Source organism: Micromonas commoda, chromosome 16 (genome assembly GCF_000090985.2).
Source record: "Micromonas commoda chromosome 16, complete sequence".
Classification (NCBI taxonomy): domain Eukaryota; kingdom Viridiplantae; phylum Chlorophyta; class Mamiellophyceae; order Mamiellales; family Mamiellaceae; genus Micromonas; species Micromonas commoda.
Window position 1 is genome coordinate 243,320 of NC_013053.1, and position 27,336 is coordinate 270,655.

Consider the following 27,336-nt stretch of genomic DNA (forward strand, 5'->3'; position numbering starts at 1 on the left):
TACACGCAGCACAGGCCGTCGCTGCTGATGGACGCGGACGAGATGTTCGCGCAGCTCGAGGACGCCGCGTGGGTCGCGGCGAATGAAGCTCGCGATCAGTACGCAACCATGGCGGATGCCGCCGCTCGAGCGGGCGCGTCGCCCAACTTTGCGCAGCAGCCGCAGGCGGAGCAGGTGACGGTGGAGCGCGCCGTGTGCCAGATCTTGATGGGCCGCATCGAGGACGCCGCGTACACCCTCGGGTTGACCCAGGAACAGCTGGCGTACGGGATGGCGGACCCGCAGGTTGAGCGTTTCGTCGCCGATAACTCGCCGAGCGGGGACATGACCGAGGGTTTGTGCGCCATGGCGGACAGGTGGCTCGCCGACGTCGCGTTCCCGTCCTTCAGGGACGCCGCGCGGATCAACCCGCCCCCGACGACGTACGAGTGGTTCGAGACCCCCAAGGTTCAGAGGTTCTGCACCCGATACGACATGAACCCCGGAGCTCTCAAGTTTGCCGCCGGCGTAGAAAACCTCGGCCGCGGCTTCGGCAAGTTGCTCGAGGGCATCGCGTCGTCCGTCGGCGGGTCCGCAGTCCCGGGGCTTCGCGCCGGTACCGACACCCTCGCCGACGCCGACGCGGTCTTCTCCCTGAAACCAAAATCGCGTCTGATGCAGTACCTCGTCACCAACAGGCGAGCGGGCACCGCCGCCGTGGGCGTGGGCGTCGCCGTGGGCGGCGCGCTCGTCGCCGCGGGCGCCGTGTCCTACGTCCAGGGCGGAACCACCTTCAACTCCGCCGTCGCGTCGTCGTCCACCGCGTCGTCCCCCGCGTCGCTGCGTGGCGTCGCCGCGAAGCTCGGCGCGGGCGTCGCCAACGCGGGTGATTCCGTCGTCGGTACGTTGTTCGGCGGCGGATCCGTTCCCGAAGTCGACGCCAAGGTTGCAGAGCAGGTGGTTCGCCGGTGGCAGCACGCCAAGGCCCAGGCGCTGGGCGTCGCGCACAACCTCAAACCCCTGGAGCAGGTGCTGGAGGGCCCGATGCTCCAGCAGTGGCTGACCCGCGCGGAGGACGTTCGGTCGCACGGGTGGGCTTGGGAGTACCAGCTCAACTCGCTGTCAATCGACAAGGTTGAGAGTTTGAGCGAGACGCGAGCGATGGTGGAGGCGACGCTGACGGAGGTGGCCATCCTCAAGGACCGCGCGAGGACGGAGGAGGACGACAGGTACGAGAGCACGTACAGGGCGAGGTACGAGCTGAGGAGGGGCGAGGGCAGGGGAGGGTACCGGGCGTGGAAGATCATCGGAGGTTCCGTGGTGTACTAAGTCTTGGAGGTTTTTTATAAAAGTCGTCGGAGAGCGTATTTCGAATTCGGTCGCACGCGTCTGCGTAAAGGTCACGTCACGTCCACTCTGACTCGTACAACTCCATCATTGCTTCAGTCACCCCCGGGCACTTGTTATCGACCAGGTACTTCAAGCAGGTCCAGGCTCCGCGTTCGATGGCGATGCCGAGTGCCTCTTCATCCCACGGGCACCCGTTCTCGTGCAACATCTTCAGCGCTTCAGGATCTTGATTATTGACAACAACATGCACCGCAGTGTTGCAAGGGCATCCGTTTCGTAGCGCCCACTGTAATACTTCCAAGTGACCTCCCGTAGCGGCGTATACGCACGTTTCCTCGTCCCAAGAGCACCCGTGAGCACGCAACCACATCAATATTTCCAATTCGTCACCCAGAGCAGCTGCTGCACACGTTTCCGTGTCCCACGGGCACCCGTTCTCGTGCGCCCATTTCAGTGCACTAAGTTGACCGCTGAAGGCAGCTGCGCTGGGCGTACCTTCGTTCCACGGGCATCCGATTTCTCGCAACCACTTTAGAATATGTAAATGTCCATTCCCGGCAGCCGTCATGCACATGGATGCACTGAAGATGGAGCCTTTTTCCCGGAGATATTTGAGCAGTTCGAGTTTCCCTCCCTTCGCAGCACCATCGCAGGCGCCTTCGAGTTGGTCGAGATTCTGGACAACACGTCTGTCAAGACCATCGCGCGGGAGCGTGAAGTACCAATCGAGCACGTGCTTATGCCCATGAAGGCCAGCATAATACATGTCCGCCGGTATCCATGCCTTGAAGTAAGTAGTCAGTGGACCGTCGTGCTTCCAAAGCCACTTCAGAACATCAAGGCGGCCCTCCTCGGAGGCAACTTGTCGCCTCGACCGAAGCTGACCGAGCTGATCGTCGACCTCGGAAGATCTCATGAACTCGACGGGCCCCAACTTGTACACGACGTCCCTGCACTCCTTGTTCACCTGCGCCAGTCGGAAGTGGTCTTGCACGTTGAGCTTGCTCAGAACCTCCGCCTCGAACAGATCGGGCACGTCCCGCATCAGCGCGCCGAGCAGCACGCCGAAGTCTCCCTCCTTCGAGAGCTTGATCCGTTTGCTCCTCCTCGGCTCCATGGCTGCGGCGCGGGTCAGCAGTGGCGGCGATATCGACGGAGGGTGCCCTCGAGCTTTTCGGACCCTCGTGGCTTTTTCTGGGACGTGACGAGATTGTGCCTGCCAGCCGTTGGCTCTGTTGGTCGGCACCGAGAAGGCTTCGGGCCCGAGAGTCCAGACGCGTGTCGCGCGCGTGGGTCACGGCGGTGAGCAGCGGCGCGTCGCTCTCCTGCGACCATGTCGGATACGCGGCTGGACGTGACGCGGTGAGCAACCCGCCCGCGAGTGCCCCCACCCCGCACCCCCGCGCCCCCGCGAAACGCCCGAATCGAGAATCCAACACGGACAAATCCGGACCACATGCCCCCGCCCCGTCTCTGACCAGCCCCGTTCCCCATCCGACGCGTGAACAGCCTGTGTCTGGCCGCGGCGGAGGACGATGCTGAGCTCATCCACGACATCGTCGAGCGGGGCGGCGTCCCCGCGACGTCGCACGAGCCCCTCAACCGCATGACCCCGCTCCACTTCGCCGCGCGAGCGGGAAACGTCCTCGCCATCGTCGCGCTCGAGAAGCTCGGCGCGGACGTGAACGCCGTGGACGCCGACCTGAACTCGCCGCTCGTGCTGGCGGTCGAGTCCCACCAGAAAGAGGCGGCGCACACCCTGATGCAGATGGGCGCCACCCTGCACGGTAACGTCCAGAAGGCTGCGCACAAGGGCATCGTCGCCAACCGCATCGCCAACCGCCTGCGAGAGCTCGCCACGCGAAACGACCAGCGCAAGTTCATCGGATACCTCGCCGCGGGAGCGAACCCGAACCACCTCTCGGGCGGCGCCGGGTCCCTCGAGTCTCACGCGCAGTCCAAGGCCACCGCGCGCGGCCGGTTCGACGCGGCCGGCGGGCACTCGGGCGGTCAGAGGGAGGTGCACACCCTGCACACCGTCGTGGCGAGAGCGGCGCCGGATGTGGTTCGCGCCATCCTCGACGCCGGCGCGGACCTGCACTCGCCGGACGCCAGGGGACTGACGCCGCTGTACACCGCCATCGAGACGGACGCGGACGACGCGGTGGTGAGGTTGCTGAAGGAACGGGGCGCGGAGCTGGTGTCGAACGCGGTCAAGGCTCGGCGACGGGAGGCGCTCCCCCAGTGGCTCGCTTCGCACGTGAACGACCTCATCGAGAAGAGGGAGCTCATCAAGGCTAAGCGGTTCATCCAGTGCGGGGTTGACATGAACTTACCCGCGGGGTTCGAGCGCAGGTCCAACGTGGTGATGGCCGCCACCGTGGACGGGTGCGCGGAGCTGCTGGACTGGATGCTCAAAAACGGCGGCAATCCCAACGCCACAAACAGAAAAGGCTTCACCGCGCTCGGCATGGCCATCGAGGCTGGATGTCTCGGCGCCACGCAGGTGCTTCGCGCCGCGGGGGCCCTCGTGGGTGGCATGGACACGATCAAGCTGCTGTCCACCGCGTGCGTCACCGGCGACCTGCACGGCGTCATCGCCATTCTGAGCAAGGCGAGGAAGGATTCCAAGGCTGAAAACGGCGGCGGCATAGACGTCAACACCCGGATGCCCGGAGACAGGACCGTCCTTCATCAAGCCGCGGAGGGCGGCCACCATTCGATCATACGCGCGCTCGCCAGGGTGGGCGCGGACGTGCACGCGCGAGACGGCCACGGGCTCACGCCGCTCGCCACCGCGATGCTGCGGGGTAAGTGGCTCGCCGCGCTAGAGCTGCTGCGGTCCGGCGCGTGTCCCAGCGTCAGGGTGTGCGAGACGGAAAGGGCGTTCCTCCGGGCGTTAAAGATCGCGCGCGAGAGCGAGGCGAACCTGGTGGCGGTGTACTGGTGCGGGGGTTCGTCCCCGGCGCTGTCGGATAAGTTCATCCAGGCTGCGGACGGCGCGAGGGCGCACGAGGCCAAGTGCGCGTTTATAGTGGTTCACGTCTCGGTGGAGGAAATTTCTCGCGGGTGGATGTGGCGGTACATTCCGCGGCCCGGGGAGAAGTACCCGAGGCTGCGCGCCGCGGGCGGCACGACAGACGAGGCGCGTATCGGCAGGGGAAAGAAAGGGGTCAAGGCTGCGACCGCCGCGTGGCTCAGGAGGGTCAAACCGGCTAACGACGGAGGCGGGCTTCTCACCGAGGTCAAGTCGATCAAGGGCACCGCCGACCACCTCCCTTTGCGCGCCGCCGAGAGCGGCACCGCCGCCGCCTCCGGATCCGGGCGTCAGTCTTCGTCGTTTCTCATGTCCAGGAAGCTCACCACGGGCAAGGGCTCGGGCGCGTTCTCGTTCAAGGTTGGATTGAGCGCCACGCTGGCGCAGGCCCGAAGCCTGGACGCCAGTCAACTCGCCAAGTTACACATCGCCACCCTGAAGCAGGTCAGCGAGGCGACCCCGGACGAGATGCGAGCGCAGATGGAGGCGGCGAAGGCGCGCGTGGCGAAGTGGTCGCGGTCGTTCATGATTTTTCAGTTTTACTCGGTGCCGGGAGAGTCTGCGGTGACGGAATCCGTCAAGGCTCTGCTGCAGCCGGCTGACGATAACGCGGTGGAGAGTTTCGGGGCGTACTCACCCGCGGGCGAGGCCGGGGACGGTAAGAAGAGGAAACGACCGGGGCTCGATTCCGTGGCGAAGAAGATGGCGGGCGCCAGGACCGTGCTGGGATGGGGCGGCATCGAAAACTACTTCGCGGCTGTGCCCAAAAATTCACCGTACTTTACGCGGATTTTGGACAACCACTCCAGGTGCCTGGACAAGATCAAACGCGCGCGCAGGGAGAAGCGCGACGAGCTCCGAAACACCCTTCGCGAGATCGCGGAGATGGAAAGGGCGGGATTGGGTTCGGACGACGAGGACGCCCCGGCTGGCGGCGCGTCCGGGCGCGACCGGCGCGTGTCTGAAAACGAAAAAAAACTCGAGAAGGAGCGCAAGGAACGGGAGGGGTGGACGCAGGTGTACGGCGTGGAGCTGACCCGGGTTATGGACACGGTCCCGGCGGCGACGGAGGCTGGCGCGGTGGCCGAACAAGACACCGATAACCTCGAATCGCAGCGCAAGCTGGAGGAAACGGCGACGGTCGCGATCGAAGCCATCGAGGCGAGACGAATCGCCGAGGAGAAGGTGGAGGCGGACTTCGTGAAGGAGGCCAAGTCGCTGGCTGGAAAGGGAAAATCGAAAAAGGATCCCGCGAAACTCGCGATGGACGCACCCATCCGCGTCGTGATCCAAGAGGGGGTCAAGTACGGCATCAGTCGCAAGCGCGCCAAGCTGGGCGGCGACAAGTACAGGCAGGCGCACGTCGGCCTGTTCCTCAGCAACGCCGCGGAGAATGCCGCGCTCAAAGCGGTGGAGCAGGCTGCGCGACGAGCCAAGCGAGAGCAGCAGGAACGGCGTCAAAAGGCGCGCGTGGACGACTTTCAGCGCAAATTAGAGGAGCAGCACGCCAAGTCACCGACCACGACGGGGACCAACGCGCGGAGGTCGATCGGGTCGGCGAGGGACGCGTCGAAGCCCGCGCCGTTGGATAGGTCCCGGCCGGCCGCCGCCGCCGCGAAATTCATCCCCTTGCCCGAGGATGACTTTGACGATCTCGACGAGTCGCCGACGAGGCTCGCGGGCGCGGTGTCCGCCGGATCCGACTTTCTCGTCTCCGACCCCCCGCACTCGCCGCATGCCGTCGTCGAGTCCTTTCTCGGGGACGACGACGACGCGTGGCGGGAAGATGATGCGGACGAAGAGTACAACTCGGTGTTCATGTCCGGCACGAAATTTTCCAGACCCGACTCTGATCGCGACGACGACGGAGACGACGATGTCGTCGTCTTGGTGGGACCCGGACCGGTGGTGGAGGGGTTCATGCCGCACGCGCACTACGAGGAGACGGTGCGTCGAACGTTGCTCGAGTCCGTGCCGGGTTCGCGCGCGCCGCTGCGCTTCGGCGATCCCAGCCGCAGGCGACGCGCCGCCTCAGATGCCGACCTATCCGGACTATCATCCGGACGCGACGGGGCTCTCAGCGCGGGGATTGATTCTCCATCCGACCGAATGAACGACCAAACGAACCAGCGCACGGACCACCCGTCGTCGTCGCCGACGTCGCCCAAGTCGCCCATTCCGTCGAGGCTCGCGCAGATGACGGCCACGGGGCGCGGGTCCGGAGCCGGCGTCGCCTCGGGTACGTTTACGCGGGCGTTTCTCGGTTCGTTTTTCGCCTCAGCCGCGTCGACACAGTCGCGAGCCGCGAGGGACGCCGAGATCGCCGCCGACTTCGAACAGGCGGCCGACGAGTTCTACGTGATACCCGACGGGCACGGGTGGGCCATCCTGGAGACGGTGGAGGGGGGTTTACACGAGCGCGGGGTGCTCGAGGAGGAATTCGTCATGCAGTTTAGCTGGCACGCGCCTTACACCGACTGGCTTCGGGAGTACATGGAGGAGATCGGGCCGGAGGGGTTCGTGGACAGACCCGCGTTCAAGCGCGCCGCCGCGCGGGGCAGCGCGCACCTCGTGGAGTACCTGGACGGCACCGTCCCGCGCGCGGCGTTGGAGTCGCACCTCGCGGATTCGACGTGGAAGACGGAAGCCGCGCCCGGTGGGGGAAGGAGAGCCGCGCTGCACCTCGCGATGGTCAACTGCGACGTTCCCGCGGTGGACGCGCTGATGGCGCGCGATCTCATCCGGCAGGTCATCGTCCCGGACAGCAAGGCGTGCATACCCCTCTTCTACGCGGCTCTCCGGGGGACCCGTATGCTCACCGCAACGGTGTCCAGGCTCCGCGGCGTTGAGAAGTTTACCGCCCAGTACATCTCCGAACTCCTCGAGATGCCCAACTCGCTCGGCCTCGCGCCCCTGCACGTGGTGATCGAGATGGGCCACGTCGCCACGGTCAAGTGCCTGCTGCGCGAGGGCGTGCGTCTCACCACGGACACCGACAACTCCACCGGTCGCAAGGCGCTGCACTCGCTGGCGCAGTCGGACGTGCGGGGGGGAACCATGCGCAGACTCACCGACGCGCTGCTCGCGCATCCCGGCATCGACGACATACTCGACGTCAAGGACGCGCACGGCGACACCGCGCTGTCGCTCGCGGTGAACAAGGGTCACACGTACCTCGCGTTGCGGCTGCTGGAGAAGGGCGCCAGCTTGACCCCGGACGCGGGCGAGGCGTTGGGCCTGGACAACGTCCTGACGGTGGCCAACGTCATGCACTCGCTCGTCCTCGCCCGAAACGTCGCGGCGATTCGGTGGCTGATCGTCAGGTCCGACTCCGACCCGAAGGTGCTGCTGTCCAGGGACGGCAAGGGCCGGACGCCCCGGGACTTGGTCAGGCTGGGCGACGCGATCGGCCACCGAATCCACTCCATGCTCCTCGCCGCCGAGGACGCGGCGATGGGTTTAACGGATGGCTACGTCGACGTGGGCCTGACGCGACCGGAGGACATCGTCGAGCAGCTGCAGTGGGGAAAGTACGAGCGCGCGATGGCCAGGCACAGGCGTCGCGTCCGCGCGAGGCAGCGCGCGAGGTGCCGGGCGAGGTTCGGGTGCGCGGGGTGCTCGCTCTGCGGGTGCGGCGGCGCTTCGGAAGCGTCGTACGGGTCGCGGTCGTCGCCGTCGCCGGCGCCGTCCAAGCGCGGGCGTTCGGGGAGATCCGAGGGTGCCGAGGGTGTCGTCAACAAGCGGAGGGGCGTCGGCGACGCGAAGGCGCCGTCGCGCAACAAGGTGGCGCCAAGTCCCGGGGCTGTCGTCGAGATGGTGGAGGTCAAACGTGCGGACGACTCTCATGAAAAAGCCGGGGAGCCGGCGAGGGTGCAAACCATGCGAAGGGGAGATTCGGCTTCGGAGGAAGACAAGAGGGCCAGGCGCGAGCGCGCCGGGTCGAGCGCGCGGCTTCGAGTCGAAGAGCAAGCGGCGGATCGTTCGCGCGGCGGATCGTTCAATCTGCCGCAGCCGCCGCCCAGGGAGCCCAGGTTGGCTTTGGATAAACTCGCCGGCGGGTCCGATTCCGGTTCTGAATCCTCCATTCCTTTCGGTTTGGCTAAAGTCGGCAAGTTTCTGGAGGAGGGCTTCCGTTTGAGCGACTCCTCGTCCGACAGCGAGGTTCACATCGACACCGACGAGAGCGAGGGCGAGCTCGACGCCATCAGGCCGGAGCCCGCGCGAGGCCGCATCAGCAGGCACAACGACTTTCACGTCCTCATCGCCGTCCGCACCGATAACTTCATGTCGCTGGACATGATCAAAGACACGGTGGAGGGGTTCACGCGCAGAAGGTGGCTCTCCATGCTCCGGAGCAAGTACGGCGTCGTGAACTTGCTCGCGCAGTGCTCGCACGCGGTTCGCCGGTGGCGCGCCAGAGGTTTGTGGCGTTTCGCTCTCAAGACGGCGAACCAACGCTCCTCTCAACTCGCCCGTCTGCAGGCGTCCAGGCTGGTCAACTTACTCCGCGACAACGACCTCGCCGCGTGGATCCTGGAGCTGCCCACCGGCGCCGACGAGAAACAGGCGACGACGAATAAGACGACGGCGACGACGGAGGGGAACGTGCGGTGCGAGGTTTTGGTCGCGGTGAACGCTTCGCGGGAGATGCTCATTGCGCTGGCGGACCAGACTGAGCTTTTTATGGAGCGTACCGACGGTCGCATGATGCGTTTCCGCGCCAGCGAGGCGTCCAAGTTCAAGCAGCACTCCGAGACGCGGATGTTCGATCCGTCCACGTCGCAGTCGCTCGTGCTGCGGCAGCTGCGCGAGGTGACCCAAAACACGCAAAAGATTGGCGAAAACTTGCTCGACGACTGCGTTTTCTTCCTTCACAACCACGACAACGGGAGCGGGCGCGCGGTGGTGGACGGGTGGATCCACCGGTACCTGCCGATGCCGCTCGGTAAGCTGCGCAATTATCTGTGGCCCGCGCCGTCCGAGAACAGTGCGCGAGAACACATGAGGGACCTTAATAGCGTGCAGGCGTACCTCGGCTCGCAGATTGCGTTTTATTTCGCGTTTCTCACGGTGCTCACCAGCTGGCAGTGCGTCATCGTCTTCCCCGCGATCGTGTTCACCACGCTGCAGTTCATCTACGGCTTGCAGATCCGATTGGTCCTGTACAACGTGCTGTTCGTGCTCTTGTGGGCGGGGATGTACACGAAGGCGTGGGCGAATAAGTCCCGCGAGTTGCAAAGCCTCTGGGAGGGCGCGGAGGTTGACGAGGTGGACAGGTCTCGGCCCGAGTTCAGGGGCGAGCGCCGTTGGCTTCGACCCCGCGACCCCGCCGGTAAGGTTACCGGCCCGTCGGAGCTGTACGAACTCGTCGAAATCAATCGGATCAAGTTCACGCTGCAGCCGCACTACCCCACGCACCGAAGGAGACTTAAGCTCTTGCTCTCGTGCCTGATCATGCTCGTCGCGGTGACAATCTGCGGCACGCTGCAGTACTTGGTCCTCGAGCTGACCCTCAACTACGGCGACGAGGGACTCGGCGACCCGAGCAATCCGAACTACGACTCGTGGTATAACTTTGAGTACAAAGTGCTCGGCGGCGTCATCACCGGCGTGATCCTGCCCATCTTCAACGTCGTCTATCAGATGCTCGCGAGGGTGCTCACGAGGTGGGAGAACCACCGAAGGGAGGTCAAGCACACCGACGCGCTGGTCGTGAAGTTCTTCGTCGTCGAGTCCTTCAACGCGTACTTCTCCCTCTTCTACATCGCGTTCGTCAAGGAGAACATATATCACCTCAGCGTCCAGCTCGGTTCCATGATTGCGACCAAGTTCATCGTGGACCAGTTTGTGGAATACGGGTTCCCCGCTTTGTTGAACCGGCTCAAGAAAGGTCGAAAGCGCTGGTACATGAACAGGGCGGGCGTGTCGTCGCATCACGCCGGTCGTAAGGGATTCCTCACGGAGGAGGAGGCGTCATTCGAGCAGAGCACCCTGCCGCAGGTCAGGGACCTATACCTGGAGTACGCGGAGATGTGCATTCAGTACGGGTACCTGGTCATGTTCGCGCCCGTGTTCCCCGTGTGTTTCCTGTTAGCCGCAGCAAACAACGTGCAGGAGATTCGCGGCGACCTGATGAAGATCGTCTACCTCGGGCGACGCCCCGTCCCGAGAGCCGCGAAGGACATCGGCGTGTGGTACGTCTTCCTCAAGCTGTTCACGTTCGTGGCTTGCTTCACCAACGCGGGGATCATCACCGTGACGGTTGACGCGTGGCGAGACGCGAGCGAACCTGAGCACGACGACAACGCGTTGACGTGGCCGTTCGATCGGCTCGCGGCGCTGGAGAAGCGGCTGCTGTTCTTCGTCATCGCCGCGAGTCTGACTGCGATGTACGTGATGTACGAGTACTTCGTGCCCAGCGTCCCGGCTTGGGTGCAGTTTAAGATTCTCCGCATGCAGCACGAGATTATGGTGCCGGAGGATCTGCGGCAGGAGAGGCACAGTCTGGAGAGCAGGATTCACACGCGCAAGGTTTTCATGATGCCGCTGGAGGACATGAAACGGTGGGCGAGCGGTCGGAGTCTGCTGGTGACCCCGGACGCCATTCGCAAGTGGCGGCTGTTCAGGCCGCACAAGTACCGCCTCGAGCGCGACTACCTCGTCAAGCAGAAGAAAGCCGAGGCTCCGGGGAAGGCGAAGGGTGGGAGGGCGCCGCTCGGTCTCCGCGGGGGATCCGCGCTGACGAACATGAGCCTCATGGGCGGCAGGCTGTTCCAGCGCAGGACCGGCAAGGCGTCGAACGGCGGCGCGTAGTCCCAGGCAATCACGATGTGGTTTGTACATCACAAAGCATCATACAAAAGAGCCGCGCAAACGAGTTGGCGAGTTGGCGCGACGACGTAAAGAATCCATCCCTGCGTTCCCTTCCATCACCCCGGGGAGGGTCACGACACGACGCAGCCGCACCCGGGCGCCGAGCCGCCTCCCCCGCCTCCGCCGCCCTTCTCCTTCCCTCCCGCTCCGCCCTTGGACGGCTCGGGTTTGGGCTGCACCAGGAGGTGACACGTCACCAGCGATCCCACCGCGACTTTGCAATCGGCGAGCGTCTTGCCGGGCTCCATCACCTTGCCGTTGTGGATGAGGCGAACCTCGCGCGGGTCGTCGGGCGCGGGCTTGCCCACCTTGTCCGCCGGCCACTCCGCGACGACGAGCTCCTTGACCGTGTGGACCTTGGCGCTGAGCGGGATGTTGAGCGGACCTGTTGAGCGGACGGGGACGGGATCGAGTCGGTATCAGGATTTGGCGCGCGTGGCGTTTGGAGCGCGCGTCGAACATCCCGAGGGCGGGGATGGAGGTTTGGGCGCCGCGCGGTGCGGCGACGTCGGGGCGCGGGATGTCCCTCGGTTCCCCGAACGGCCCGCGCGGGATCCACGCCGCGCTCGTCGACGCGAGCGCGATGGGAACCCGCGCGCGTATCGCCAACCGGGCGCGCGGCTCGGCGCGCGGGGCGACACCTTTCTTCGCGCAGTGCCCGGCGCAGGGGCCACGCTGGCGGACGAAGAGATCTGGCGCGGTCGGGGTTCGAGCGGGGCGCGCACCTATGTCGACGCCCTCGGGCATCCTGAAACGAATCTCCGCCTCGCTCATCGCGTCCTATTCGTCCTCGTGCTGTCCGATCCTCCCGAGCCTCCGTCGCCCTGTCCGCCTCCTATCGCCCGCTCCACGGACACCCGTCCGAGAAATTCGTGATGGAAGCGCTTTTGGGTCGCGCGCGGGTGCGCGGCTCCGTTATCCACGATCCGGCGACGCGATCCGAGCGCGCGGGTGTATCACGCGACGGACGACACGTCGGGCGTGCGATCACGCGTCGCTCGACGCTCCGCGCGCGAAGGCGAGTGAGCGCGGACCTGTCGGTTGAACCGCCGTTGGGCCAGCGTCGCGAGGGAGAGGGCGCCAAGAGACGACAGGATGTTGTCCGGCCAGATCGGGATGGTCGGCTGCCAAAAAAACAGTTCGAATACCGGCCACGGCCTCCGCACGCAGATCTGGCAGTCGGAGGCGCGATCGGCGCGACTGGGGCGTTTCGGACGGAACGACCATGGCGGGACCTCTCATGCGGATGCCCAACGGGCAGATGATCGTGAGTTTCGACGCGCGTTCGCCCAAAATCCACCAGAACGCGCCACCGCCGCAACCCACCATCTCGCGTCCCGCCCTTTTCCAACCAAGATCACGGTTGACCGCCGTCGCTCCCCTTCCTCCTCCCACCCTCCTCCCACCAACAGCAACCCCAGATCGTGCTCCTGCGCGAGGGCACGGACACGAGCCAGGGTAAGGGCCAGCTCATCTCCAACATCAACGCCTGCATGGCGGTCGTGGATTCCGTCCGCACCACCCTGGTACGTCCCAGATCCGATCGGACTTTGAAAAAAAAAACCCCGAACCGCCGCGCATCTTCTTGATCGGAAACCGTCCCCGCTCACCGCTGACCGCGATCCCTCCCTTCCTGCCCCGCGCGACCAATCCAGGGCCCCCGCGGACTGGATAAGCTCGTGCAGGACGACAGGGGCGTCACCACCATCTCCAACGACGGAGCCACCATCATGAAACTCCTGGACATCGTTCACCCTGCGGCCAAGTCTTTGGTGGACATTGCGCGCTCGCAGGACAGCGAGGTGGGCGACGGCACCACCACAGTCGTCATCCTCGCCGGCGAGTTCCTCCGCGAGTGCAAGCCCTTCGTCGAGGACGGCGTGCACCCGCAGAACATCATCAAGTACTTCCGCGAGGCTGCGCAGATGGCCATCGCGAGGGTGAAGGAACTCTCCGTGTCCATCGAGGGCAAAGACGCGGAGGAGAAGCGCGAGCTGCTGAAGAAGTGCGCCATGACCACGCTGTCGTCGAAGCTCGTCGGCGGCGAGAAGGAATTCTTCGGGCAGATGTGCGTCGACGCGGTGATGCACCTGGACCAGGATCTGCTGGACCCGAGGATGATTGGCATCAAGAAGGTCATGGGCGGCTCCATGCGAGAGTCGTTTTTGGTTGACGGCGTCGCGTTCAAGAAGACGTTCGCCTACGCGGGTTTCGAGCAGCAGCCCAAGTACTTCGAGAACCCCAAGGTGCTCGCGCTGAACCTGGAGCTGGAGCTCAAGAGCGAGAAGGACAACGCCGAGGTTCGACTCAGCGACCCGGGTAAGTATCAAGAAATCGTGGACGCGGAGTGGAACATCATATACGACAAGCTCGAGAAGTGCGTGGCGTCTGGCGCGAAGATCATCCTGTCCCGCCTCGCCATCGGCGACCTCGCGACGCAGTACTTCGCCGACCGCGGGGTCTTCTGCGCCGGGCGAGTCACGGAGGAGGACTTGCTCCGCGTGACCAAAGCCACCGGCGCGAGGGTGCAGACCACGGTGAACGACGTCACCCCCGAACAGCTCGGCACGTGCGAGGTGTTCGAGGAGAGGCAGGTTGGCAACGAGCGCTTCAACCTGTTTCGCGGGTGCCCGGGGTCCAAGACGTGCACCATGGTGCTCAGAGGCGGCGCCGAACAGTTCATCGAGGAGGCTGCCAGATCCCTCAACGACGCCATCGAGATTGTCCGCCGGGCGGTCAAGAACGCGGCCATCGTTCCCGGCGGTGGCGCGATTGACATGGAGCTCTCCCGCCACCTCCGCGACCACGCGCGCGGCATCGCGGGCAAGGGCCAGCTGTTCATCAACGCGTTCGCCAGGGCGCTGGAGGTGATCCCCCGCCAGCTGTGCGACAACAGCGGCTTCGACGCCACCGACGTGCTGAACAAGCTGCGACAAAAGCACGCGCTCGCGGGCGGCGAAGGCGCCAACTTCGGCGTCGACGTCAACACCGGCGGCGTCATCGACGCGTACGAGGCTTTCATCTGGGAGCCCGCGCTCGTGAAGATCAACGCCATCGGCGCCGCGTGCGAGGCCACCTGCCTCATCTTATCAATCGACGAGACTGTGAGGAACCCGCGGAGCGAGGGCGCCGACGGGCAGCCCATCCACGCGCCGGGGGGCCGGGGCGGGCGGGGCGGGCGGGGCGGTCGCGGCCGCGGCCGCGGGATGAGGCGTTGATCGGTCCAGCCGCGCGTCGCGGACGACGGTGAACGATTAGTGCATTCTTTCCACATTTAATAACCACGCGCAGCCTTTCGTAAGTTAGCACTACGAGTTTGTGACTCACTCCTGGCCGATATTCGATAGCGCGAACGCGGTCTTTGGAGGCGAAACCGGACAGTCCTCCGTGAACACCGCGTCTGGACATGCCGGGAGCGCCTCAAACCTGTTCTTGAATACCTGCTCGACCCTGTTTAAATAAAAAGAATTCCCTTAATCCCTACGCTACGGGTCACGTGTAAACGCGCATGCCGTCGTCGACCAACGTTCGGTGTCCGACGTCGTCGTCATATCTCATCCTCGAGCCAATCGTCGATCTCCGCGTTGGCCCTCGCGCTCTCGAACCTCGACGCGTTTCCCGTCAAAGTCGCGCGCGGCGGCTCCGGGTAGGTTGTCGACGTCGCCGGCTGCGTCGTCCTCGACCGCGTCCCGGCCCCGGCCCCGGCGCCTTTCTCCTCTCCCGGGCGGGTCGACGTCGGCAACGCCTCCGCCGCCTCTCGCTCCTCCCCGAAGACTCGCGCGAACGGTCCCACGCGGGAGAAGTGCCGGGGAACCGGGCTGGGCGGCTCGACGGGCTCTTCCCGCTCCTCCTCCGCCGCCACCCGCTCCTCCTCCGCCGCCACCCGCTCCTCCTCCTCCTCGACGGTCATCTCCGAGCCGGACAGCGCGCTCCGAGGCCCGGGCGGCGCCCTCGCCTGCTCATCCGCCCACGCCCCGACCCGTCCCCGATCGGATCCGCCGTCGCTGACCCGGCTCGACCCGCCCAACCCGCCGATGACACCGACGGGAGAGTCGCTGAACGAGTCGCTCTCCGCGTACCGGCGCGGCTCATCGCCGGATGAAGGCGCGCGACCCCTCAGACGCTCACCCCTCCTTCCGCGACGCTCGGAGGACGGATCGACCCCTCCCCATCGACCACCCCGCGCGCGTTCCTCTCGCCCCGGGTGGTAGTCGTCCACGTGCACCCCCCTGGACGCGAGCAACGCTCCGTGCACCAACACGACCGCGCACGGTTCGAACAGACCCGCGGCGCCGTCGGGAACGCGCGACGGCGCGCGAACGCCGGCGAAAAAGTCGGTGACGTCCTCGAACGAAGCGCCGGGAAGTTTGGCGCCCGTCACGCCCAGCGCCGCGGCGGCGCCGAGCGCGGCGCCCGTCGGACCGGCCGTCACGGCCACCGTCTGGCACGCGAGCGACGCGAGGAGCGACGGAGCGACGCCGGACCAAATTTCATCGCCGAGGTCGCCGTCCGGATCGTGAGTCCGGAGCCGTCCGGAGCCGTCTGGAGTCGTCCGTAGTCGTCCGGAGCCCCCGCCCGACGACCGGCTCGTCCCGGCTGGTCCCGTCGGCGCGCGTCCGTCCAGCAAACACCCGTACACGTCCGCCGCGATGGACTCGGCGCAGTCCGAGAGGGACCACCGCGGTTCGTTTGTTTCGTCGCCCATCCCCCCATCGACGCCGTTTCCCTCAGTAACGCTCGCCCACGGGCTCGCCGCGAACGCCGCGAGCACCGCCGCGTCCGCCATCCGCCGGTAATCCGCGCCGCTCCTCTTTAAACGGGTCTCGAGCACCACGCGCATGGGGTGCGACTTTAACGAGTCGATCGCCAGCCGTTGGACTGGCGAGAGCCTGGCGCGCTGCGCCCCGGCGACCATCCCGAGCACGCACTCCTCGTACCTCGCCACCACGAGCGCCCTCGGCGTGCGCAAGATCCTCGCCGCGCCCTTCCGCCCGCTCGCGACGACGGGTAACGACGCAGCCTCCCTCGGGTCGAGCGCGGGGCACCGGCCGGTCTCCGCGCCGGCGACGAGGACCGACGCGAGCGCCTCGAGCCAGTTTGCGCGTCGGCGGCCGGGTACCCCCGCGGATACGCCCGCCGCCCGCGAGATGTCGCGACCGATGCGGCGGAGCACCGAGCCGATCGTTCTCTCGGCGGATGCGTCGTCGTCATCTTCGGCCCCCGTCGAGGCGGAGACTCTCCGGCCGAGACCCCCGAGCGCGCCGCCGCCGCCGCCGCCGCCGCCGATGCCGCCGCCGCCCGCCGCGTCGGCCCTGGCGAGTATCCCCTTCCCCGGCGTCGCCAGCACGCGCCACGCCTCGGCGTGCGGGTCCAGGTACCCGCGCTCGCGGCACAGCCTGATCCCCAGCCTCGACGCGATGCGAACGCGCTCGCGCGGCGGAAGCGTGGCGAGGAGCGCGAACGGCCGCCACGCCCCCGCGTCGTGCGCCGCTTTCGACCACCTGGTTTTTCTCGCGAGGACGTCGCGGACTCGGACGGCGGCGGCGTCGGCGGCGGCGCGTCTCGTTCGAACAGTTTCCCAAACCGCGCGAGCCTCCTCGTCGCTCGGCGTCGCGCGTATCACCTCGCATCGGAGGCACGTCCCGACGCTCGTCGAGTGCGTCGACGAACCGCGTCGAGTGACGCTCGACGCGACGCTCGAAACGACGACGGGCCGCTCTCGCGTTCGCATCGATCCCGGGCACCTCTCGCACGGCGCCGTGCCCCCGCCGCACACCAGGCACTGGCACTTGGCGCGCGCCTTGTCCCTCACCAGGTGCGCGCACCGCTCGCCGCACCACCCGCACCACGCGGGTTCGGTCTTGGTCAGTTGCGCGTTGACGTCCGCGGGCGCGTTCCAGTCGTACACGACACCGAGGCACCGCGCGCATCTGTCGTCGCCGGCTTTGGCAAAGGCGTAATTCTCCCTCGCGCCCGCGGCGCCCTCCGCGAGGGATCGTTCGCACGTCTCGCATCGAACCGTCCGTCGCGCGCATCCGCCGCACGAGAACGACTCCGATGACCACCGCGACGACCGACCCGTTCGCGACGACGACGACACAGCTGGCGACGCAGCTGTCGCGGCCACAGCTGTCGCGGCGGGGGCGAAAGAATCGACGTGCTCGAGCGCGTGCCTGCGAACGTCCAGGCACCACGAGCACCGCGCCTTCGGTGCGAGGCGGTCCCTCGTCCACGCGTCGTATCCCGCGTCTACACCGCAGGGCCACGCCGGGATGATCGCGCGGTGGACGAGGCAGAGGTCGTCGTCCCTCGGCGCGGTCGATCCCGCGCCCCTCGCGTGGGAGTCGCATCCGGGCGCGCGGCACGGCAGGGTCCTCCGCGCGCACGCGCCGCATCGGTACGCGGCGCGGAAGAGGAGGAAACCCTCGGAGACCTGGGCGTGCGCGCACTCGGCGAGGCACCACGAGCAGTGCGCGATGCGCACGCCGGCGACTTCCTGCTCCAGCGCGCGCCTCGTCGTGGTCGTCGTCGTCGGGTGAATGGTCGACGCGGCGCGTCCGTCCCTTTCGAGGGACCCCGACGATGAGCCTCCGCCTGTTCGCCGGCGCTCCTCGCCGCCTCCGTCCGCGTAGAGGACGTTCATCCTGGCACTCGCAGACTGGCCTATGGACACGCCGAGGGCGCGGAGCGGCGCGATGAGAGCGGCGCCGGAAGAGCTCGACTGTCGGTTGGGGAGGGCGGGGGATGGGGAAATCAGAGTCTTTGTTCGGTTCGGTGCGGGCTCGCGCGAGTCGGGCGTCGGGGCGGTCGGGACGCGAGTCGCACCTCCGATCGAGACGAGCCGCTCCGGCCGCTCCTGTGGCTCGAGACGCTCATGTCGCTCGCGGTCACCGCGCCATATCGTAGCCCCGGCCCTTTCCGGGGCTCCTCGGCTCTGCCGCGCCCCGGCGAAATTGAATTGGTTTGGCGAGACTTGGCGCGCGGCGCGCATCCCGTTCGGGACGAAAGTCCACGTGTCGTGGGGCGCTCTCACGCGGTGACGCCGCAAACGCGACGGCGACCGGCGGCGCGACGATGTCCGCGTCCGCCGCGCCGTGCCCCGCGCGCGTGCCGCTCGCGCGCCGCGCATCGCGGGCGAGCGCGTCCCCGACCCGCGCCGTCGCCCGCCGAAGGGTCGACCGCGCCATCCGCCCCATCATCCTCCAACCGTCGGGACGCAACCCGGCGACCGGCGCCTCGACCGACGCGCAGTCTCCGTCCACGCACGACGGCGACGAAGACCCGCCCCCGGCTCGAGTCGCCACCCCCGCGGACTTCTTCGACGTCCGCGCCGCGACGGACACGGACGCCGCCGACGTCATCGCGTGCGCGCGCGCGGCGGGCGTCGAGTGGAGCGACGCGCAGATCGCGGAGGAGATTCACAAGGGCAACTTCGTGCTGGCGACGCGCAAGGGACGGGGTGGAACAAGCGAACCCCCGTCGCCGCTCGTCGTGGGCGTGTGCTGCGCGTGGGTCGTCGCGGGGGAGGTTCAGATCCTCGAGGTGGCGACGCATCCCTCCGCCAGGCGCGAGGGCGTCGGCGGGCTCGTCGTCCGCGCGGCGTGCGATCGGTGCACGGGGGGCGACGCTTTCTTGGAAGTTCGCGCGTCAAACGCCGCGGCGTTGGGTCTGTACGCAAAGCTCGGGTTTAAAGAGGAGGGAAGAAGGCGAGGGTACTACAACGACGGTGAGGACGCGGTGTTGATGCGTTTGACGCCCCGGGCGGTGTCCGCGCGGGAACTCACGCGTTTAATGGCTGGGCTCACGAGGGAAGAGGCGCGACGGCCCGCGCCAAAGACGCGCGAGGAGAAGCAGCGGGGGGAGACGATGCACCCGCAGGATTACCCGCGAGACAGGCCCGCGTTCAGGAGGGACGGGGGGGGCGGGGCTGGCGGCGGCGGCGGCGGCGGGGGAGTGGGGGGAGTTGGGGGAGGGGGCGGGGGGTTCAAGATGAGGAATCGCATACGGGGCCGCGGCGGGTAGCTCGAACCTCTCGTCTCCGTCGACGACAATTACGAAGGTACATCAGTCGTCACTCACAGCTCGTCGCGAGCGCCTCCGACGACTCTCGGGCACACCCTCTCCAGCCTGACGCACAGGTACTCCCTGAGACCCACGCCCCCCTCCGCGAACACGCGGTCGGCGATCTCCCCGCGGTGCCTCGCCAGCGTCGTCTCGCAACTCGCCGTCGCCCCGCCGTTTGCGTCGTCGTCGTCGTTCGCATCCTTCACCACCCGCGATCTCGCGAGCGTCTCGCACACGGCGTCCAGCGCGGCGTCGATGGCGGCCTCGCTCCGTCCGTGAAATCCGCGCCTGCGTCGGCTCGCGCGCCGCGCGTTCTCCGCCTCCGACAGCGTCTCGTCCTCCCCGTCCAGGCGCGCCGCCGCGTCTGCGATCTCCCGCGCCACGCGTTCGCACGCGACGCACGCGGGGGTCGACATTGGCACGCGCGGGTGCGCGTCCCCGCCGGCTTCGAGATCCGCCGCGCGCGACTCCTCGAGCCCGATGCCGCCCCCGACGACGCAGCGCGCGATCAAACCCACGGTCAGCGCGAGGAGCAGTCGACGGTGCGCCATCGGCGGGGCGGGTCGCGCGAGGAAAATGACCATCGAGTCGACGTCTCGGCGGGGTAAAATGTGACGAAGGTAGACTACTTAACATTCAAGACGCGCCTCCTCCTCTGACTACGCCATCTCCCACTACGACGTCCCAATCGCTACACCCTAAACCAAGCACCCACTCCCACCCCCACCTCACCTCGCCTCACCTCACGAACAAAGCCTCACCTCCGTCACGCGACGGTAGAACCCGCCCGCGTCGACGTCGTACTCGCCCCGCTTGGACAGGTGCACCGTCTCGACGGTGACAACCCCGCAGTCGAGATCGCCGTGCGACGCCATCACGCGCCTCGCGTCGAACGGTCGCCTACGCGAGTTACCCCCTCCGTTCCCCCCACCTCTGTTTCGCAGCCGCGTGTTCATCACCGTCGCGTGGAGCTTCACCGGCTTGTTCGCGTCCTTTCGGGAGAGCAACCCGGCGTCGGCAAAGTGTCGAACGGCTGTTTCGCACACCTTTTTGACCCGGTCACGACTCCCAACCTCCCTCACCTTCAGGAACAACACGTCCACCGCGGAAAAGTCGGAGTTCATGGCGTCGAGGCCCTTAACCTCCAGCTCGATGGGTTCCGCCGATGGATCACCGCCGACGACGCCCGCGTCTTTCAGCGCGACTTCCATCGCGCGCATCGCGCCGATCGCCCTCGCCCTCGCTTCGTCGCTGTAGAGCTTGAGCATGCACAGCGTCAGGTGCGCGTGACCGGGCTCGTGGGCGATGGACGGTTCGATGTCGCAATCGGCGGCGTACGCTGACGAGAGCACGTCCCGGTGGAACGCTCGCACCGTGGCGACCAGTCGATCGCCGTCGTCGCCGAGGCACAGCGGGACGCAGACAAAGTGGGTGTACTGGAGTTGGGGCGAGCTCAGCGCGCGTTCCAGGGCGAGGTCCAGGGCGCGTTTGGCGTCGCGCGCGGCTTGCAGAGATGGTGCAACGACGAGGATGGACCCTGGCGGCGGGGGTTCGACTCCGGACGGAAGCGCCTTGGTCGACGAGCCCGGGAGCGCGACGGACGCGTCGTGGTCGCGTCTGAGTTGGGCGACGGCGTCCGGGTCGTGGCGCGTGACGTGTCGCGCGAGGTCCGCGTCCGCGGAGACGAGCGCGGTCCACATCCCTCCCGCGTGCTGCGTGAACCCGTCCTCCCGGAGCGTCGAGGCGCGCAGCTGTGACGCCGAGCCCCCGTCGTCGTCGTCGTCGTGTCGGAAGTGCGGCCCATCCTCCTCCTCCTCCTCCGGGAGTGCGGCCCGCCTTCGCCCCTCCGCGGCCTTCCGTGACCGGACGCGCTCGAGCGTCTCGCCGATGGAACCGCTCTGCTTCCGGAACCTCCTGCCGCCGACGTCGACGATGTCCGCGAAGATGACGTCGCCCATCGATACGATCGAGTGCGACGCCGGTGTGCACCGCGTGATTCAACGAAACAGGGCCACGGCGTGACGTTTGACTCGATCTCGGAAACGTCGTTTGAGGCGACGGAGGTTCCCCCGTGACGTTCGCCACTGCGCGCGGAGGGGCGGTGCACATCAGCCCCGCGACGCCCCCGCGGACTCACCGACACGTTCGAGTCGCGGCCATGATGCGACGCGCCGCGGGTGCGGCGGCGGCCGGGGTGGCTCGGCGCGCGTCGCCGACGTCAGCATCCGGGGTGACGATCAATTCGGTGCCCACCAGTTCCGCGACGAGCGCGTGGCGCGCGTGGACGGCCGCCAACTCGACGAACGGGAGGATCGCCGGCGTCACGACCGCCAGGGCGTGGATCATGACGCCGTCGTCGGGATTCGCCGCGTCCGCGGCGTCCGGGTCGTCCGCCACCGCGTCCGCCGTGCGCGCGTCGTCGGCTCCGCCGTCCGCCGAAACTCTGCGCAAGATCTTCGTCTTCAACGCGGTTCCCTTTGTCGCCTTCGGCTTCATAGACAACACCGTGCTGATCTACGCGGGCGACGCCATCGACAACAGCGTCGGCGTCGCATTCGGCCTCTCCTCCCTCGCCGCCGCCGCGATGGGCCAGATCTTCAGCGACACCAGCGGCGTGCTCTTCGGCGGCGCCATCGAGGCGTGGGTCCTGCGCGCGGGCTTCGCGCAGCCGGTGCTCACCGCGGAGCAGAACATGATGCGAGTGACGCGGATGACGTCCACCGCGGGTAAGGTTTGCGGCGTCGTCACCGGGTGCTGCCTCGGCCTCCTCAACCTCCTGCTCATCGACCCGCACGCCGCGGAGAAGGCCAAGGAGGAGAAGGAGTTCACCGCGGTGTTTCGAGCAATAATGGACGAGGGTCACAACGTCGTGGGTTGCGCCGCCGCGTCGCTGTGGATCGTGGACTACGACAAACGCGAGCTGTGGACGCGGGCGAGCAGCGGGAACAAGATGGACGACGCCGTGGTGCGACGGCCCTTCGGATGCGGCATCGTCGGCGACGTCGCGGCCACCGGCACGGTGTCCAACGTCGCCGACTGTTCGACCCATCCCGCGTTTGACGTGTCAGTCGACGCCGACGGGGTGACGGGTTTCACCACGCACTCCGCGCTGACGGGACCGGTGGTGGACGAGCACGGGCGGGTCGTCGCGGTGGTACAGCTGGTGAACAAGGGAGGCGGCGGGGACGGGGCCCTGGGGGCGCGCGCAAAGACATCCCGGGGCTGGGGCGGGGAGGGGAGGGGAGGGGAGGGGAGTCGCGCGGCAAAGACGGGTTGGTTCGGCTTTGCGAGAAAAGGGGAGAAGGAGAGGCGGACGTTCGACGAGAACGACGAGCGGCTCCTGGAGATGATGTGTCACCACATCTCCGTCACGTTCGCGGCGATGGAGCACAAGATACCCACGGGGTGATCCGCTGTGCGAGGGAGGCGTGGCAGCGAGCACGCGGCGTACGTACTGTAGCCACAGGACGAATTTTTATGGGTCCGAGGATGCGAAATGCCAAAAAATTTGCTGCGATCGTCATCACTGTGTCACGCGCCCGCCTGCCCGCGGCGATGGAGGGGCTTCCCAAGGTCCACTCGGACACCCACCTCGGCGAGGGCGTGTCCGCGACCCCTTCCGTGGTCCCGTCGAGGACCGACGACGACGAGTTCGCCGCGGATGCCGACCCCGCGCTGGGCGCTCTGGCCGGCAAGCTCCACAGGTTCGCGGTGCGAAACCATCGATTTTTCGCCGGGTTCGCCGCGGCCAAGTACACCAAGCACGGCCCCGGCGCCCTCTTCGTCTTCGGCAACAGCGGGTTGGAGCACACGCTCGCGGAGGAGGGCGACGGCGAGTTGTACGAGGAGGCGACGTCGTGCGAGCGACAGGCGGTGTTGGTGTGGGGGGGCATCACCGACAGGGCCGCGGCCGACTGCGCTCTGGAGGACTTCACGAAACGGTGCGTCTCGGTGGACGCCGCGACGCTTCGACGATCGGTGAAAGACGGGTGCGACAGGACCGCGTTCCCGCTCGTGCTGTGCGCGGGGCTCGAGTACGCCACGGATGACGTGCGGGAGGGGCTGAGGCCGCCGCGGTGGAAGAAGAAGGACGGGGAGGGCAAGCGGGGGGGCGAGCGGGGGGGCAAGCGGGGGGGCAAGGGCGAGTACCCCGGCGAAGGGGGTTGCGCGGTGCTCAGCGTGCAGTACGGGGACTTCAGGGCGGCGCTTACGATGGGGCTGACGATGGGGCTGGAGGACGCGCTCGTGGTGGAGCTCGACAGGGAGGAGGATTGACGGACAGATCGCTTTTCACATCGAACCCGTTAACGTTACGCGTGTACCACGGCGCGCGCGTCCGTCTCGACTCGCCTTCGTTCGGATTTCAGATGGCCACCAGTGTCAGCACCGCTGCCAGCCCTGCTGGGCGGGAACAATGATGCATGCAGCCACAGTCCAACGCACGGGCCCATGTTGGAAAAGGAGGAGGAAGACGTCGACGCGGGTACCCCCGTCGAGGGCAAGAAGCTCACGTTCGCGGAGCGCCGCGAGCTCGAGCGCAAGAAGAAGGAGGCGCGGGCTCGAGACGCGGATCCGACGGCTGGGCGCGGGGCGGGCGGATCGGGCGAGCGAGGCGGGATCCCGTCGTCGGCGCGCGACCCCGCCCCCGCCGCCGCCGCCGACGACGACGGCGGTCGGGGCAGGTCCAGGGCCAGGTCCAGGTCCAGGTCCAGGTCCAGGTCCAGGTCCAGGTCCGCGAGCCGCGAGCGTAGGAAGCATCGCAAGCACCGGCGCCGTCGCTCGTCGTCGTCGTCCTCCTCCTCGCGATCGCGATCTCGGCGCCGAAAGAAAGATCGGCGGAGCGACAAGAAGCGCAGACGCGACCGGAGCAGGAGCCGCGACGGCGACAGGCGCGCCAGCGGCTGCGCCAGCGGCGGCGGCGGCGGCGGGATCGCGAGCGCGCCCATCTCGGACGCGCAGCTCGCGCAGAACCCCGCGCTCGCGTCCATGGCGGCCATGATCGCCAGAGATCAGGTCAAGGCGGCGTGGGGCGACGGCGCGGCCCTCCCCGGATCGTCCAACGGCGCCCCGCGACGTCGTCCGAGCGGCTTCAGCGACGTCCCACCACCCGTTCCCCCCCAGCCCGCCCCCGGCCCCGGCCCCGAGGGGGGACGCGCGGACCTTCAGTCGAACATCGAAGCCATGCGACGAATCGCGGCGGCGGCGGCGTCGGTGTCGGCCAAGGCGGCGACCGCGGCGGGAGTCCAAGTCGCGGGACAAACGTCCGGGAACGGATGGGACGCGCCGCCGCACGCGGGGTTAGGGCCAGGGCTAGGGTCTGTCGGGTCTATCGGCGGCGCGGGAGGGGATCTCGGCGCGATGGGCGGCGTCGAGGCGGCGCATTCGTTCGACGTCCGGTTCGAGGGTAAGATCATCGGTCGCGCGGGCGCCAAGATCAACGAGCTGCAGCACACGCACGGCGTGAGGCTGCAGGTGGAGAAGGGCGCGGGGCGGCTGTTGATGCTGGGCGCGCCGGACGCGATCGCGCGGTGCGTGACGGAGGTTGAGGCGCTGTGTCGCGACGACCAGACGGAGGGTTGGATCGTGGAGACGATTCAAATCGGCGAGCGCAACGAGGGCCGCGTCATCGGCACCGGCGGGTCGGTGATTCGCGACCTGGAGGCCAGGACGGGGTGCTCCGTCAAGGTCCAGAAGGGCGAGGGGACGTGTACGATCGGCGGGACGGACCCGACGAAGGTGGCCGCCGCCAAGGCTGAGGTGTACCGCGTGTGCGAGGCTGCGGGCACGCCGGTGGACGGATTCGCCGCTTCCGTTACGGAACGAATCTCCGTGTACCGCCGCGGGGGGCTCGTCGTCGGACCCCAGGGCGTGAACATCCGGCGCATAAAGGACGAGTCCGGCGCGCACGTGCAGGTGGAGAGGGAGACCGAGGAGGCTGTCGTGTCCGGCTCGAGGGAGAGGGTGGCGGCGGCGGTGGCGATGATCGGGGAGATCCTCGCCACCATGCCGTACAAACCCCACGAGATGCACGGCGCGCCCCCCGAGGCGCAGGAGCGGTACGCCGCGCAGGCGTCCAACGGAGGAGGAGGCGTAGGGGGTGCGAACGGGTCGGCGGCGGCGGCGGTTGGGGCTTCGTTCGGCGCGGACGCGACGGAGACGGTGCCTTGTCCGTTCAACGCCGGCGCGATTATCGGCTCGAGGGGATCCACCATCCGCGAGATTTCCGACAGGACCGGCGCCAGGTTGGTGGTCAAGGGCAACGAGGCGGTGACCGGCGGCGAGCGCGTCAAGGGCACCGAGTACGTGGAGATCAGGGGCGACCCGGGCGCGGTCGCCGCGGCGGTGGCCGAGGTGAACAGAATCCTCGAGGAGAAGCGATCGTCGTCGTACAGAGCTCCGCCGCACGCACACCCGGGAACAGGCGGGTACCACGACGCGTCCGCGGCGTACGGAACAGCGTACGGAGGCGCGTACGGCGCGATGCCCCCCGTGTACGGCATGGTCCCGCCGCCGCCGTTCGGGATGGTTCCGCCTGGGCCCGCGGGTGGCGCGTGGGGACACGATCCCTTCGCCGGAGCTCGCGCCGCCGCCGCCGCCGCCGTGCACGAGGTTCCGCCGCCGCCGGTCCCGCCCCCGGCCCCGCCCCCGCCGGTCGCGGGAGGGGACGCGGGGTACGTGCCCAGCGCGGATGAGGTGGGGGCGCCTCCGCCGCCGCCCCCGGCGCCGCCGGCGTGAGAAGAGAAAAACATAAACTCGACGTTGCACGAAAAGACTACTTTACTTGTACCTCCAGAGGTACTTGTACCTGTACCGACGAACGAACCCCACCCGGGATTTCGGAAAGAATCGTCCTACACCGCCCCATCAATTCACTTGCCACCAGCCTTGATCGCGGCGGCGCACATGTCGGTGAGCGCCGCGGTGAACGAGAGATCCGCCTCCACCCCCCTGTTGAAGATGCTCTGGATCACCCCGATGCTCGCGCTCTCCAAGTCGCGCTTGATCCAGTCGCCGCCCTCCTCGATGGAGTTCCCCCCGAGCTCCACCTGCGTGTACAGGTACACGTCCTCCGTGCGCCCCGCGAGCAAACGCTCGCGCGCGATCTCCCAGGACACCGCGTAAGGGTTTGCCTGGGGCCTCGACTCGCGAACGATGGCCAGCGCCTGGTCGTAGGTCATGCCCTCGACAAAGGTGAGGTACCCGAGGACGGTGAGGGAGGCGCGGTTGATGCCCGCGGTGCAGTGCACGTACGTGCGCTTACCCATGGCGCGAAACAGCGCGAGCTTTCGGACCATCTGTTTGGGAGGGGCGGTGGGAGGTTCGGTCAGGAAGCGGAACGGATGGAGGAGCGGGAGAGTTTGGATTTGGATTTGGTTTTGGTTTTGGCGCGCGCACCTCCGGGAGCATCTTGGCCTGGTCGAGGCGGTCGAAGTCCCTGACGGAGACGCGGACGATGGGCACGCCGCGCTCCAGCGCCCTCGCCCTGATGGGTTCCCAGTCGATCATTAGCGCGCCGTGGCAGAGCTCGCACTGGAGGCAGATGATCGCCTCCACGCCGCCCTCGTCGATGAGCCTGTCGACGTCGGAGGGGGTCCTGGGGCACGAGCCGATCACGCATCCCGCGGCGTTAAGCTCGGCCTCCGTCGGCGCGGTGAGGGGCGCGGCGTTAACCTTGTCGTACACGACGGGGTCCCAGTTGAGGGTCCACTCCCACTTGCCCGGCGGGGGCGCCTCGCCGCCGCGCGGGGGCCTGCGCTCCTGGATGCCCGCCGCCTTGGACTCCTCGTCGCGCTTCTTGGCGCCCGCGGATTCGGACTCGAGCGCCTTGTCGTCCTTCTCGGTGGCGGACGCGGCGGCGATCGTGAGCGAGCGCGCGGGTCGCGGCGCGGCGGGGGCGCGGGATCGACGCGCGAGACGCGCGACGGGCGCGGCCGCGAGGGTGGATGCGAAGCACTGGCTCGCCATGTCGTGGCTGAGCGCGTCCGGGTTGTAATTTCTCGGTCCTTTCTCGCTCAAACGTCACCGGGGCGGAT

At 67.5% G+C, this 27,336-nt stretch overlaps 13 protein-coding genes across 13 annotated transcripts; 7 read left to right on the forward strand and 6 right to left on the reverse strand.

Annotated features, from left to right (window-relative positions):
* Positions 1-183: 183 nt before the first annotated feature.
* On the forward strand, positions 184-1,351 carry MICPUN_109630 (predicted protein). The gene has a single exon (XM_002506648.1). The coding sequence runs from the start codon at positions 208-210 to the stop codon at positions 1,306-1,308; it is 1,101 nt and encodes a 366-aa protein (XP_002506694.1). The 5' UTR covers positions 184-207; the 3' UTR covers positions 1,309-1,351.
* A 33-nt stretch (positions 1,352-1,384) lies between these two features.
* MICPUN_64764 (predicted protein) lies at positions 1,385-2,446 on the reverse strand (the record flags this gene model as incomplete). The annotated part of the gene is made up of 1 exon (XM_002506799.1): positions 1,385-2,446. One exon carries the CDS (start codon positions 2,444-2,446, stop codon positions 1,385-1,387), a length of 1,062 nt encoding a protein of 353 aa, XP_002506845.1.
* Positions 2,447-3,655: 1,209 nt separating this feature from the next.
* On the forward strand, positions 3,656-4,180 carry MICPUN_88925 (predicted protein; the record flags this gene model as incomplete). Its single annotated transcript, XM_002506649.1, has 2 exons — positions 3,656-3,888; positions 4,012-4,180. Coding segments are annotated over 2 exons (402 nt in total), but the record flags the coding sequence as incomplete, so codon positions are not given.
* A 5,640-nt stretch (positions 4,181-9,820) lies between these two features.
* On the forward strand, positions 9,821-10,618 carry MICPUN_89135 (predicted protein; the record flags this gene model as incomplete). The annotated part of the gene is made up of 1 exon (XM_002506650.1): positions 9,821-10,618. A coding segment is annotated over one exon (798 nt), but the record flags the coding sequence as incomplete, so codon positions are not given.
* Positions 10,619-11,188: 570 nt separating this feature from the next.
* MICPUN_64766 (predicted protein) lies at positions 11,189-12,248 on the reverse strand. The gene is made up of 2 exons (XM_002506800.1): positions 11,965-12,248; positions 11,189-11,624 (listed from the first exon to the last, which is right to left on the reverse strand). The coding sequence occupies exons 1-2, from the start codon at positions 12,011-12,013 to the stop codon at positions 11,311-11,313; spliced, it is 363 nt and encodes a 120-aa protein (XP_002506846.1). The 5' UTR covers positions 12,014-12,248; the 3' UTR covers positions 11,189-11,310.
* A 216-nt stretch (positions 12,249-12,464) lies between these two features.
* On the forward strand, positions 12,465-14,457 carry MICPUN_106612 (predicted protein; the record flags this gene model as incomplete). The annotated part of the gene is made up of 3 exons (XM_002506651.1): positions 12,465-12,506; positions 12,652-12,765; positions 12,895-14,457. The coding sequence occupies 3 exons, from the start codon at positions 12,465-12,467 to the stop codon at positions 14,455-14,457; spliced, it is 1,719 nt and encodes a 572-aa protein (XP_002506697.1).
* A 329-nt stretch (positions 14,458-14,786) lies between these two features.
* Positions 14,787-18,115, reverse strand: MICPUN_64768 (predicted protein; the record flags this gene model as incomplete). Its single annotated transcript, XM_002506801.1, has 2 exons — positions 14,787-17,960; positions 18,065-18,115. The coding sequence occupies 2 exons, from the start codon at positions 18,113-18,115 to the stop codon at positions 14,787-14,789; spliced, it is 3,225 nt and encodes a 1,074-aa protein (XP_002506847.1).
* Positions 18,116-18,313: 198 nt separating this feature from the next.
* On the forward strand, positions 18,314-19,261 carry MICPUN_64769 (predicted protein; the record flags this gene model as incomplete). Its single annotated transcript, XM_002506652.1, has 1 exon — positions 18,314-19,261. One exon carries the CDS (start codon positions 18,314-18,316, stop codon positions 19,259-19,261), a length of 948 nt encoding a protein of 315 aa, XP_002506698.1.
* Positions 19,262-19,314: 53 nt separating this feature from the next.
* On the reverse strand, positions 19,315-19,854 carry MICPUN_64770 (predicted protein; the record flags this gene model as incomplete). The annotated part of the gene is made up of 1 exon (XM_002506802.1): positions 19,315-19,854. The coding sequence occupies one exon, from the start codon at positions 19,852-19,854 to the stop codon at positions 19,315-19,317; it is 540 nt and encodes a 179-aa protein (XP_002506848.1).
* Positions 19,855-20,100: 246 nt separating this feature from the next.
* On the reverse strand, positions 20,101-20,739 carry MICPUN_71934 (predicted protein; the record flags this gene model as incomplete). Its single annotated transcript, XM_002506803.1, has 1 exon — positions 20,101-20,739. A coding segment is annotated over one exon (639 nt), but the record flags the coding sequence as incomplete, so codon positions are not given.
* Positions 20,740-21,761: 1,022 nt separating this feature from the next.
* On the forward strand, positions 21,762-22,088 carry MICPUN_74385 (predicted protein; the record flags this gene model as incomplete). Its single annotated transcript, XM_002506653.1, has 1 exon — positions 21,762-22,088. A coding segment is annotated over one exon (327 nt), but the record flags the coding sequence as incomplete, so codon positions are not given.
* Positions 22,089-22,837: 749 nt separating this feature from the next.
* Positions 22,838-23,615, forward strand: MICPUN_109632 (predicted protein). Its single transcript, XM_002506654.1, has one exon. The coding sequence runs from the start codon at positions 22,859-22,861 to the stop codon at positions 23,576-23,578; it is 720 nt and encodes a 239-aa protein (XP_002506700.1). The 5' UTR covers positions 22,838-22,858; the 3' UTR covers positions 23,579-23,615.
* Positions 23,616-25,862: 2,247 nt separating this feature from the next.
* MICPUN_106613 (predicted protein) lies at positions 25,863-27,268 on the reverse strand (the record flags this gene model as incomplete). Its single annotated transcript, XM_002506804.1, has 2 exons — positions 25,863-26,598; positions 26,699-27,268. The coding sequence occupies 2 exons, from the start codon at positions 27,266-27,268 to the stop codon at positions 26,173-26,175; spliced, it is 996 nt and encodes a 331-aa protein (XP_002506850.1). The 3' UTR covers positions 25,863-26,172.
* Between the last annotated feature and the right edge of the window lie 68 nt (positions 27,269-27,336).

Excerpts from the sequence above, each read along its gene's own strand:
- MICPUN_109630 (XM_002506648.1), top strand. The coding sequence starts at position 208 with ATGGGCCGCATCGAGGACGCCGCGTACACCCTCGGGTTGACCCAGGAA.
- MICPUN_64766 (XM_002506800.1), bottom strand. The coding sequence starts at position 12,013 with ATGAGCGAGGCGGAGATTCGTTTCAGGATGCCCGAGGGCGTCGACATA. Across the intron at positions 11,625-11,964 it reads GCCCGAGGGCGTCGACATAG|GTCCGCTCAACATCCCGCTC; the intron begins GTGCGCGCCCCG and ends TCCGCTCAACAG.
- MICPUN_109632 (XM_002506654.1), top strand. The coding sequence starts at position 22,859 with ATGGAGGGGCTTCCCAAGGTCCACTCGGACACCCACCTCGGCGAGGGC.